We start from the raw sequence: 12,935 nt of genomic DNA, 5'->3' as shown, positions 1-12,935 counted from the left end.
CCAGGACTAGAACCAGAGTCTGTGTGGGATGCTGGCACTTCAGGCTGGGCTTTAACCCATTGCACCTCAGGGCCAGCCCCTCACTCTTTTCAACACAGAGGTAGGTTATTGTCAGAGTAAAAAAGGAGGAAGTAGATGTCAAAGACACAGAGTTTGGAAAAGAAGAAATAAAACTGTCCTTTCATATAATTTGATTTTCTACACAGAAAATACTAAGGAATCTTGGGGGAAAAAACACACTTGAACTAGTCAGTGAATTCCACAAGGTTGCAGGACGCAAGGTAAACACAGAAATTGAATTTCTGTGTACTTTAGCAATGCATATGTGGATGTTGAAAAATTTAAAAAAAGAGAGCAGTATTTTTGTGTGGAAACTTCATATCAGCAGGAAGTTGAAATCAGAGGCAGAGCTAGGACTTGAACTCAGGCCCTTTGATAAAGGATTCTGTTTTCCCTATTGGCATCTTTTTTTTTTTTTTTAAGGTTTATTTATTTATTTGAAAGGTAGAGTTACAGAGAGGCAGAGGCCAAGAGAGAAACAGAGAGAGGTCTTCTATCCGCTAATTCACTCCCCAGATGGCTGCAATGGCTGGAGGTACACCGATCTGAAGCCAGGAGTCAGGAGCTTCTTCCAGGTCTCCTACACGGGTGCAGGGGCCCAAGGACTTAGGCCATTTTCTACTGCTTTCCCAGGCCATTAACATAGGACTGGATTGGAAGTGGAGCAACTGAGACTTGAACCTGGCACCTATATGGGATGCCAGCACTGCAGGCGGTGGCTTTACCTGGTACGCCACAGCACCGGCTTTGTAAGCAGAGACTTTACCCACTACTCCACAGCTCTGGCCCCTACAACACCTTCTTCCTCTTTCTCTTCCTCCTTTCTCTCCTCTTCTACCTCTAACAACTTCTCCCTCCCTTCCTCCCTCCCTTCTTCCTTCCTTCCTATTTCCTATTTTTCCCATAACAAATTTATACAAACCTAGTGGCTTATACAACACAGATTTATTATCTTAACAGCTCTACTGGTTAGAAATCCAACACAGAGTCCAGCATTGTGGCATAATGGGTTAAGCCACTGTCTGATGCTGGCATCCCATATGGGTACCCGTTCATGACCTGGCTGCTCTACTTCCCATCCAGCTCCCTTCTTTTTTTTTGTTTTTTTTTTTTTTGTTTGTTTTGTTTTGTTTTTTGTTTTTTTTTTTTTTTTGAAGTGATTTTTTTATTCATGGTAAATTCTGTAAGCTTTTTGGTTGTTCAGGTCTTTTTTTTTTCTTTTTGTTATTTAATAAATGTGAATTTACAAAGTGCAACTTTTGTATTGTTGTGCCCCCCCCACCTCCCTCCCTCCTGCGGCCCTCCCCTCTCCCACTCCCTCTCCCATCCCGCCCTTCATTGAGTTTCATTTTCAATTACCTGCATATACAGAAGATCAACTTAGTATACACTAAGCAAGGATTTCAACAGGCTGCCCTCACACAGCCACACAAGGTGTAGGGTATTGTTCGACTAGTAGTGTTTAAGTTTCATAGTAAAACACGTTAAGGACAGAGATCCTATGTGGGGAGCCTGTACCCAGTGACTCCGTTGTAGATTTAACAATTGGCACTCTTATTTATGGCATCAGCAATCACCCAAGGCTCTTGCCATGAGCTGTCTAGGCTATGGAAGCCCCTTGAGTTCACCAACTCTGAACTTGTTTAGTCAAGGCCGTATCACAGTGGAGGTTCCTTCCTTCCTTCGGAGAAAGGCGCCTCCCTTCTTGATGGCCTGTTCCTTCCGCTGGGGTCTTGTTCACCAAGATCTTTCATTTAGATTGTTTTTGCCACCATGTCGTGGCTTTCCATGCCTGTGAGACTCTCATGGGCTTTTTAGCCAGATCCGAATGCCCCAAGGGTTGATTCTGAGGCCGGAGTGCTGTTTTGGGCATTTGCCATTCTATGAGTCTGCTGTATGTCCTGCCTCCCCTGCAGGATCATTCTCTCCCTTTTAATTCAATCCTTCATTATTTGCTTACACTGGTCTTGTTTGTAAAATCTCTTCAACACTTACCCTATCTTTTTTGATCGGTTGTGTACTTATCACTTTACCAAGTGCGCTGACATTGGTACATGTCTCCTTTATAAGATTGAGTTGGAATCCCCTGGCACATTTCTAGTTCCACCATTGGAGGTAAGTCCAAGTGACCAGCTCCCTTCTAATGTGTGGGAATGCAGCAGAAGATGGCCCAAGTGCTTTGGACCCTGCACCCATGTGGGAGACCTGGATGAAGCTCCTGGCTTGCTTGCTTACTCTCTCTCTACCAATGACATTCAAATAAAATAAATAAATCTTCAAAAGAAAAAAAAAAAGAGTCCAACACAGATCTTACTGAACTAAAATTGAAGTGCTGGCAGGGCTTTGTTTCTTTCTGGAATCTTGAGGGCAGAACCTAATCCTGCATCTTTCTAGCTTTGAAAGCCATGTGTCTTGGCATCTTGGCATAGGTAGTTGTCTTCCTCTTCAGAGCAGAGCATTCTTCCCTAGTCTTATCTGTTCATCTGGCTCAATTCTGCCTCCTTCTTCCACTTGGCAGGACTCTTGTCCTCACATTGGGGTTGTCCAAATAATCCAAGATAATCTTCCTACTTTAAGATATCCAACAGAGTCATATCTTTTTTTGCCATGTAAGGTAATATATTCACAAGTTCCAGGGATTAGGACATTTTTTGAGTGGGTGGAGGTGACATTATTCCACCTGTCTGTCCATCTATCTAATCTTTACCCTTTTCTTCTGTTATCTAGCTGTCTGTCATCATTTTTTGAAGTATTTGATACTTAATCTCCAAATATTTACTTTTGTATAGATTCTCAAAGAATAAAAACATACATCTCAGAAAATTGTGAGCTTCTAATGTCATTTATCTTTTAGTTCATATTTGGCCTCCTTTTTATTTTTTATTTTTTTATTTAAACATTCTTTTATTTTTGAGAAACTTAATTAACTTTGAAGAAGAACTCATGAATTATACCTCTTTTGCGAGCACTTAGACATAACTATAGCTTATGAGACATAAGCTTAATATACTAATATTAATACACTTAATACACTAAAACCAAGTAAATCTTTGAGAACAAGTTTTACTATTCACTTTCATTATCCAGCTCTTTGAGGACAGAGGTCCTGCCTGGGAAGTTAGTGCGCAGTGACTCTTGTTAATTTAACAATCAACACTCTTAAGTCAGTGCTCACCCGAGGTTCTTGACATAAGCTGCCTAGTCTGTGGAAGACTTTTGAATCCACAAACTCCTTCAGTATTTAGACAGGGCCATAGACAAAGTGGAAGTTCTCTCCTTCCTTCAGAGAAAAGTACATCCTTCTTTGATCACCACTTCTTTCCACTGGGGTCTTACCCACAGAGGTCCTTAATGTAGGACATTTTTTTGGCCTCTCATTCTAAATTTAGTTATCATCCCCCACACCCACATGCCATAGTTTTTAACTATGCCATTGATTTTTTTGAAGGGATGAGGCTAAGAGGTTTTTAAAAAAATCTTTTCTGTAGAATCCCTCAAATCTGGATTTGCTGTATTATTTTATCATTTAGAAAATGTTATTTAGCATTTTCTCTATTCCATGTGTTTTCTATAAACTAGAAGCTAGATTTAGAGAAGGGCTGTCCAATAGATGTTTCTGTAATGATTTAAATGTTCTCTTTCTGTACTGTCCAATATGATAGCTGCTGTCCACATGTAGCTAGGACACCAACTGCTCCTCCTCCCTTAATTCTGTTTCCATGCTGGAAAATTGGCTTTTATTGGCTAGATTAATGATTACTAAGGTGTTTCTGACTAGAGCTGGGGTGAATTGTGAGTGCATGTTCTCAATACTTTAACCCTGTGCTTACTGTAGAACTCCAGGAGCAAGGTTCACTTTAGAGTTACTGTTCTCTTCAAAAATGTGTCTGTATATTTCACATTTGTTTTAGAAGGAGAGGCGATAAAATTTGCATTTTATATTAACTTCTAGAAGACCTTTTATTATCCTTCCCTCTCTTTTCCTCCCTCTCCTTTCTAACTAGCAGTTTAGCATTTATCTAGCTGGAACTTCATCCCTTGATTGCTAGGTAGCTAGAGTGCAGTCTTTTATATATCAGGAACCTGATAAACATCTAGTCCAGCCTTTTCACTTACATAGGGTTAAAAAACAAAAACAAACAATTGAGGCCACACAGTCAGGGAGAGAAAGGTGGATTTAGAGCTCAAGACTGTTTTTCTGACTCAGGTCAAGTGCTGGCTTCAGTCCATTGTAGTGTTTGCTCTCTTATTTGTAGTGGTCGTTTATAAATCATTATTATTATATTGCCTTTTCGGAATGATTTCATTTGACTTAGCTTGCTACCTCTGCATTGTTTGCTATCAGGAAACAGCAATGTTTATTTAGTTCTTTCTAGTTTTATAAAGTGTTTTCTCATCCTTTTCATTATATATATTTGTTATGAAGATAACCTGTTGTTCATAAACCTGAGGTTCTGAAAGTAGTGGCATGGATTTCTTTGTTTTTCTGGCGAGTCTATCACTTCTTTACACTCACAAATCCACCAGCCATAGCTTTAGACATGCACGGTGACTCATCTTACTGGGATGATAAAGTTCAGGCATTGTAGCTTCTTAGTTTGATCACTTTGCACATCTCCTGAGTACACTTGGAGTCTAAAGCATGAAAATAATGGTTTATTTTGAGGCAACTGTATTTCTTGGCTTCTTAAGACTACTTTGGATTAGGTAAGTTCTTGTTATTTATTTAATTCTAACTGGTGCATAAAAAGTATAAATAGTTATGAAATCCCATGTGGTGTCTTGTTACAGCTATACATTGTGTAATGTTCACATCAGGGTAAACAAATCTATCTCCTCAAGCTTTTATCATTTCTGTATGGTAAAAATATTCAAAATCTTTCTTCTAGTTTTATCACACTGTCTTCCATAGTCACCCTACCATGCAATAGAACACCAGATTCTGTCTCCTAACTATAACTTAGTACTCATAAACCAACCAACCTACATCACACTCTCCCTTCTGCTTTCCCTAGCCTCTCCTAATCATTTCACTCTAGATTTCTAAGGGATCACTTTAGGCAAGGGTTTTTTTAGAGTGTAATCAGAAATTCACTGTGTAGTTAAGCAACACATTGTGTGGAAACAAACACAAGGATAATCGTATCATTTATTGTACTAACATTCTTCAATCAAAATGGTGTTAGAGATAAGATAAATTATATGGCCGTAATGTGTGTCTGTGTGATTTGATTGGTGGCAAGGGAGTGAATTATTAGACTAAAGCTAGCCACTGAACTCCAAAACTTTCTACAGCCAGGCCTACCTAATTAAGTCATATAAAAACCTGCAGATGGGCAAGAGGATCCTCTGTGATTCATGATTAGGTTAAGTTAAATACAGTAAAGTCAGAAACAATCTATTAATTTGTTACTACATTTTTAGACTAAAAAGGGGAAATAAAAGGTGTAGTGATTTTTCTGGAGACATTTTGGTAGATTCTATGTAGACTTTTTTTAAACTGTATACTCAATGTTCATGCTTGTTCTATGCTTGTTTGGGAGTAAGATGTGACATTTAGGTTCACTTTATGGCAGTGCTGGGTAAATAAGAGTTAGAGTTAAGCTTTTTATCCTTGGGTTTCTAATAGCTACTGCTGAGGTGAGCCTTATATGTTAAGATTATCTGAAGATAAGGCTGCAACTTATTGGCTCAAAGTTCAAAGAGAGCATTAGCTTCAAGGACATAAATCACTGGGTTGTTATCCACCAATTTGTAACAGAAGTGCAGATGAACAACATTTATCTAGACAATCTAGTATCGTTTACCTGCAGTTTGAGGTCAGTCTACATAGGGGCTTATATAGGTCCTTTGAACTGTTCTGCAGAGATGAGAGTTCAAATTTATTTTTATTCTCTAATTTGAAGTAGCAGGTGGTTTTGTGTGCTTTTTTCAGCAGCTTCTGTTAACCCCATTTTATCCATCCTAGGCTATACTAGGTTCTGCCTCAACTAAGAAGCTATCTCAGATTAAATATTAGGTTTTGTTGTTGTTGCAGACAGAATTTCATTATCTGGCATCCATTATTTGGTAATTGTTTCACATGTGTTCATTTATTTTCTCTATAAGTTGATTGTGAGTTCTGTGGGTCTGAGTATGTGCTGTGAGGATTTTCAGAATCAGAAAAAAAGGACCCTAAGATTAAATAGATGACTGAGCCAGGTTAGATGAGGCCATGCAAAAGGTAGAACATCCATCCTATTTTATTTTGAAAAGCAATTTATTTAATAATTTTTTAAATCAGAAAAATAGAGATAGAAACAGATAAATACAGAGATATCTTCCATACACTGGCTCACTCCCCAGATGCCTGCAACAGCCAGGACTGGAACAGGCTGCAACTGGGAGGCTGGAACTCAATCTGGGTCTCCCCCATAGATGGCAAGGATCCAACTACTTGAGCCACCACTATTGGAAGCTGGAATTAGAAACAGAATTGGGACACAAATCCAGGCACTTGATATGCAATGTGGGCAAGCCAAGGGTGGTTTAATCCCTGTGCCAAATGCTTGACCTCACTTTCAAATTGAAAAAAAAAATTAAAAATAAAATTTATTTGAAAGACCATTAGAAATAGAGAGAACTTCCTGGTTTAAATCAGTCTGATTTTAGCAGATTATTACATTATAGGAATACAACATATATGCAACTGGCACTGTTTGGTCTGTGGCCTGTCAGTTTGCTAACCCAGAATTATAGCACAATTCTAAACACACAGAAAAGCTGTATAAAACTACTTATTTTTTTGCAAGATGCTTATTGTTTTATAATACTGGCTATACTGCTTTTGAAGGACTGTTGTAGATGGAATATTGTAATATGCGCTAAGATGTGTAAGAGTGTTTTCACCTGTTAAAAGATTTGCCCCTTTTGAAGGAAGATGTATGTACTGATAAAGAGATTACCTGTTGTCCTAGGATCAACAGACTTAAATACTGAGTCTTTACTGCTGTGTCCACAGAAGGGCCTTTGGGATCACTTTCCAAGTTAGAGACCAATGATAACACGTTGTAGTTATGTGTCTGCACACTGAGGGCATTCAAAAGAATGACACAATGAATTGTTAGAATATCTGAGTGCCTTGCAATTAAGGTGTCTAATTTTTTATTTCATGAATTCTGGGGTAATCTTTCTTTCTTCCTTTCTCCACCTCTCCCGGATAGTATTGTAGGCAGAACTTCTTTGTTCTTCCTTGGTGTTTATCTTATGCCTTGTTTCTTTCATTCCCGTAAATGCCATCCTAGTTTCAGTTTTTATTACTCATGTTGAGATACCTACACTAGCCCCCTAACTGACTTTTGTATTCCATGTTCCTATTTTTTTTAAAAAAGTTATTGTTTTAGAAGATGTACATCTTGGCTCATAAACATACTCTGATTAAAAGCAAAAGCAAGAGGACAGCACTGTGGCATAGCAGGTAAAGCCACTGCCTGCAATGTGCCAGTTCTAGACTTGGCTGCCCCACTTCCGATCCAGCTCTCTGCTATGGCCTGGGAAAGCAGTCGAAGATGGCCCAAGTCCTTGGGCCGCTGCATCTGTAAGGGAGACCTGGAAGAAGCTCCTGGCTCCTGGCTTTGGATTGGCCCAGCTCCGGCTGTTGTGACCATTTGGGGAGTGAACCAGTGGATGGAAGACTCTTTCTCTCATTCTGCCTCTGACTCTCTGTAACCCTGACTTATAAATAAATAAATAAATCTTCAAAGAAAAAAAATAATCAAAAGCATGCATGCACACCCCCCTCCCCGGGAAAACTGTTTTCACTTGTGTACCATCTTGCAGACCGTACTGTCTAGTGTGAAACACCATATTCTCCATTCTGTTTCCAGTCTTGTCTTCCCTGAGTCCATCCAAGGTAGATCTGCTTGCCCTCTGATCCTTTCAGCAGATAGTTTATTTTGGTGCAAAAATTTTTGAAATTAATTCAGATAAGGGGTCTTCAAAAAGATCATTGCAAATGTGTATTATGATAAAGTTATACATGAATTTTCAAATTTTGGCACCAAAATAAGCTCAGTTTTTAACTCCATTTTCCATAAACTTTTTGCATTGCCCTTTTAATACCTAACAGCATGCTCTGGGTATAGTAGATATTCAACAAATGTTTCTGAACTTGATTTATTACTTTATATTTTTCCATTGTTTTTTAAAGTAAAATATATAGGAAATGAGATGCACTATTTTAGCCATTAATAAGTATACAGTTCTGTGCAATCAAATTTGTTCACATTACTGTGCAACAATCACTCACATCCATCTCCAAAACTTCTAAAATCTTCCCCAGCTCATTAATCTCTGCTCCCTCCTTCTTGCTTTCCTCCAGCCCCTGGCAACCTGTGTTGTACTCTGTCTCCATGAATTTGACTACACTGGGTGCTCATAGAAGAGAAACCAAACAGTGTTTGTCTTTGCAATTGGCTTGTTTCGTTCAGCATAATGTTTTCAAGGTCCATCAGTCTTTTAGCCTGTGTCAAAGTTTTCTTTTTCTTTTTTTTTTTTTTTTTGACAGGCAGAGTGGACAGTGAGAGAGAGAGAGAGAGAGAGAGAGAGAGAAAGGTCTTCCTTTGCCGTTGGTTCACCCTCCAATGGCCGCCACGGCCGGCGTGTTGCAGCCAGCGCACCGCGCTGATCCGAAGCCAGGAGCCAGGTGCTTCTCCTGGTCTCCCATGGGGTGCAGGGCCCAAGCACTTGGACCATCCTCCACTGCACTCCCTGGCCACAGCAGAGAGCTGGCCTGGAAGAGGGGCAACCAGGACAGAATCCGGCGCCCCGACCGGGACTAGAACCCCGTGTGCGGGCACCGCAAGGCGGAGGATTAGCCTGTTGAGCCACGACGCCGGCCAATTTTCTTTCTTCTTATGGCTGAATAGTGATACCTTGTTTTGTCTGTGTGTGCATCATATTTGTTCATTCATCTGTCAATTGATACCTTTTGACTGTGGTGAATAATGCTGCTATAAATAATGGGTATACAAATATATATTTAAGTCTCTTATTTTGGGAATATCCCCAGACTTAGAATTTCTGGATGATGTGGTCATTCTGTGTTTAGTTCTTTGAGGAATTACCATACTGTTTTTCATGTCAACTGTACCATTTTACGTTTCCACCAAAGATGCACGAGGAGTCCAGTTTTTCCACATTTTTGCCAACACTTGTTGTTTTCCCTCCTTCCCTTTCTCCCTTCCTTCTTTTATGATGATAGCCATCCTAATGGGTGTGAAGTGGTATATCTGTGGATTTTGATTCCCCTATTTCCCTATTAGCAGGTGATGCTGAGGGTCTTCTCATGTGCTTGTCATCCATTTGCATATCTTCTTTGGAGAAATGTCTATTCAAGTCCACTGTCCATTTTTTAATCAGATTGCATGTGTTTTTCTTGTTGAGTTGTAGGACTTCTTTATATATTCTACTTTTAACTGATTATCAGATACAATTTTCAGGTATTTTCTCTGTTCTGTGGTTTGTCTTTTTTCTCTTTTGATGCTGTCCTTTGATGCACAAGTTTTCAATTTCAGTAATGTACAATTTATGTATTTTTCTTTTATTGTTTGGACTCTGTTATGATATCCAAAAAATCATGGCTTAAATCAGTATCATAAAGCTTTTCTCCTATCTTTCCTTCTCAGTTTTACATTTTTATATATATCATCTATATATAATATATATAGTATGCATTTTAAAATTTATTTACGTACTTGAAAGGCAGAGTGACAAAGAGAGAAGGAGAGACAAATAAGGTGTAATCTTCCATCTGCTAGTTCACTCTCCAAGCAGCTCTAGGCCAGACTGAAGCCAAGAGCTAGAAACCAGGAACTCTATTCTGATTTCCCACAAGCTCTTAGGCCAACTTCTGCTGTCTTCCCAGCCACATTAGCAGCAAGCTGGATCAGAAACAGAATAGCCAGGACTTGAACTTGCACTGCACTATAGGATGCTAGCGTTGCAAGCAGCAGCTTAACCTGCTGCACCACAACTCTAGCCTCCATAGTTAGGTTTTTGAGCATTTTTGATATAATTTTTGTTTGTGTTATAATGTGAAAATAACCAATTTTATTTTTTCACATGTGCATATCCAGTCTTCCCAACATCATTTGTTGGAAAGACTTTTCCCCTTTGAATGATCCCCCCCCATTCATATTTGATAAGATGATTTCACTTTTATTGATTCTCAAAGTTGTATTTGTAGGAATTTTAAGATGTTCCTTGTCACTGCCTTATCTTAGAACCTTAATACTTGCTTATTCATTCTTCCCCACTTTGAAATTAAAGGAAGAACTTGTCAGATTTGTATTGCCAATAGAATCATCATTTATCACCTCTTCTATCTTCTTATTAGTTTATTTAGATTTTGCAATCTCTTTGCTGTGTACTTTGCTTTCTTGCATCTTGAAACATCCTGGAAACATTAGAATACTTTGCCAGTCTTTTAAATGAAGGCTCCTTTGATGTCTTAAATTTTGTTTTCATGTTACTTAACCTCTCTGGGCTTTAGATTCATTTTTTTATCAAATGAAGATTGAACTAAGTGGTTTGTCATTTATCTTTTACTGTGGAAATTCTATGATCCTAGGCTACTGGTGAATGATTTTTTTAATCAGCTAATAAACATCCAATGAAGAGTATAAACTTTTTATCATATATAGGGAGCACTTTAAAATATTGATTCCATAATATATTCTCTTTATTACTTTCTTTGCAGTTTTGATATTTTCTCCATACTTGAACAGAAGTTTTAGTCTCTTTCAATGGTAAAAAAAAAAGAAAGAAACCCAAAAACTGAAGTTTCTAAGTGTTATTGTAGTTTGTAGTATTACAACATTTATCTTCCTTATGCATTAATGGGCGAATGGGCATAATTTAATGTACATTAAAATTGTTTGCACATGAACACAGAGGACACCAAAAGCCAGGTGAAAAAGAGAAGAGAATAAACACAGGGCCTTTCTTCTGGAAAGTCAGAGAAATAAATCTACAACTCAAACAGGGAGTTTTGGGATACTACACCCTTGGATACATCATTGAGAGGCCTGTCGTCGTATGTTGCCTATGCATATACAGATTAAGATTGACAAAAAGCCATTTTTCCTAGTCTTGTCTACTATATCAGTTGTGTAATTATATAATCTTATAGGTTCAACTGTAGTTATAGCATATGCTAATTCATTTTATGTTGTAAAATTTTTTGCCTTTGCTGTTTGCCTTTTTTTATAACATTGAAGTATGATCAATAATAGCTAGTATTTATCACATCCTCAGTATATTTGTTTCAATTTTATTATTTTCATGCCTTTCACATCTTTTTAAAGGCTTCTTCATTTATTTTGAAAGAGTTATAGAGAAAGAAGTTTGAAGGAGGGAGGGAGGGAGGGGAGGAGGGAGAGACAGAGAGAGAGACAGAGAGAGAGACAGAGACAGAGACATTTCCCATCTGCTGGTTCACTCCCCAGATGACTGCAATGGCCAGGACTGGGTCAGGCCAAAGCCAGGAGCCAGAAGCTTCATCTATGTCTCCCATGAGGGTGGCAGGGGCCTAAACATTTGGACCATCTTCTGCTGCTTTTCTCAGGCACATTAATAGGAAGCTGGATCAGAAGTGGAGCAATGAGGACACAAACTGTTGCGCATATAGGATGCCAGTGTCACAGGTAGTGGCATTATCTGCTGTGCCACAATGTTGGCCCCAGAAATGATGTTTTAGTGAAGATATTTTATAAAGAACTATTACAGATGCCAAGGAGAGAAGTTAGCTCCTTACAGATAGATAGTGATTCCCTAACATCATTAGAGATTCATTCTCTTGGTTGGTACAGGGTGACTTGACAGGTAGACTGGGATGAGAACAGCTTTTTATAGCTTTTGAATTTTGAACTATCTGAATCTGTTATTACTGTTAAATTATTAGTACTGAACCATTGGTAAGAAACTGAAATGGTATGTTACCTTTAGAACTTTTCATTTGAAATCTTGAATCCTGTTCTTAATAGAGAAATAAAAGTATTGGCTGTATCAAATACTATTTCAAATCATAGCAGCAATTTTATTGGGTTGCTTGTAGTCAAACTGAAATGGGCAGTAAATCTGGCATAAAGTGGAAAAATTTGGGAATACTTGCATATCTTTTTAGGGAATTTCCTTAGCTTAGTAACAGGGTTAGAAAGCAAAGTCTTCTTTAGAGACTGATAAAAAAATTGATAAATTATTTAAGAATGGTGTGCTCAATGAACTGCAATCCAAACAGAGGAAATGTAATGGGAAATTATTACATTAGTACCAGAAGGACTTACTTGCTGAATTTCAGGCTTACTAGAAATTCTAAAACAGCTTAAATTTATTTTTTAAATTTTGAGTATGATTAAAAAAGAGATTTATTTGGTTATACTATTGTGATTCTTAATATATTTTTTGGATGTTTTATTTGTACTAGGCTATTTTTATGATTCCAACAAACCCACCACCGACATTCAGGAAGCCAGAACTTTGGTCTGATGATTTCACTGATTTTGTTAAAAAATGCTTAGTGAAGAATCCTGAACAGAGAGCTACTGCAACGCAACTTTTACAGGTCAGTGCTGGTAAGGGAAGGATATTTTCTTTAAACCTTTTAGCTTTCTGATATTGGTCAGAATTGCTATGAGTTTCACAACTGATTTTGAAAGATTTAAACCTCCCTAGAAAGTATGGATGGATAGTCCATGCGTGTGCGTGTGTGCGTGCACACACACACACACTGCCGTGTGTTCTCTTTGTCCCACTTTTTGTTTTCCAGATTCAGTCTTACACCTCTTTCCTTTGTGTTGTTCTTAACTCTTGACTCCTAAAATTCCTTTAAACAAACT

General features: G+C 38.2%; 1 protein-coding gene across 2 annotated transcripts in view; it reads left to right on the top strand.

The window, feature by feature from the left end:
• STK3 (serine/threonine kinase 3) overlaps positions 1–12,935 on the top strand; it is a 322,864-nt gene that overhangs the window by 167,299 nt on the left and 142,630 nt on the right. For both annotated transcript variants that reach the window (XM_008255787.4, XM_070075346.1), the window contains one exon: positions 12,524–12,661. In XM_008255787.4, the coding sequence (XP_008254009.3) occupies positions 12,524–12,661 (138 nt within the window). The remainder of the gene's footprint in view (positions 1–12,523; positions 12,662–12,935) is intronic.

This window comes from Oryctolagus cuniculus, chromosome 6 (genome assembly GCF_964237555.1).
Source record: "Oryctolagus cuniculus chromosome 6, mOryCun1.1, whole genome shotgun sequence".
Taxonomy (NCBI): Eukaryota; Metazoa; Chordata; class Mammalia; order Lagomorpha; family Leporidae; genus Oryctolagus; species Oryctolagus cuniculus.
This window is presented reverse-complemented; position numbering and strand designations above follow the sequence as displayed.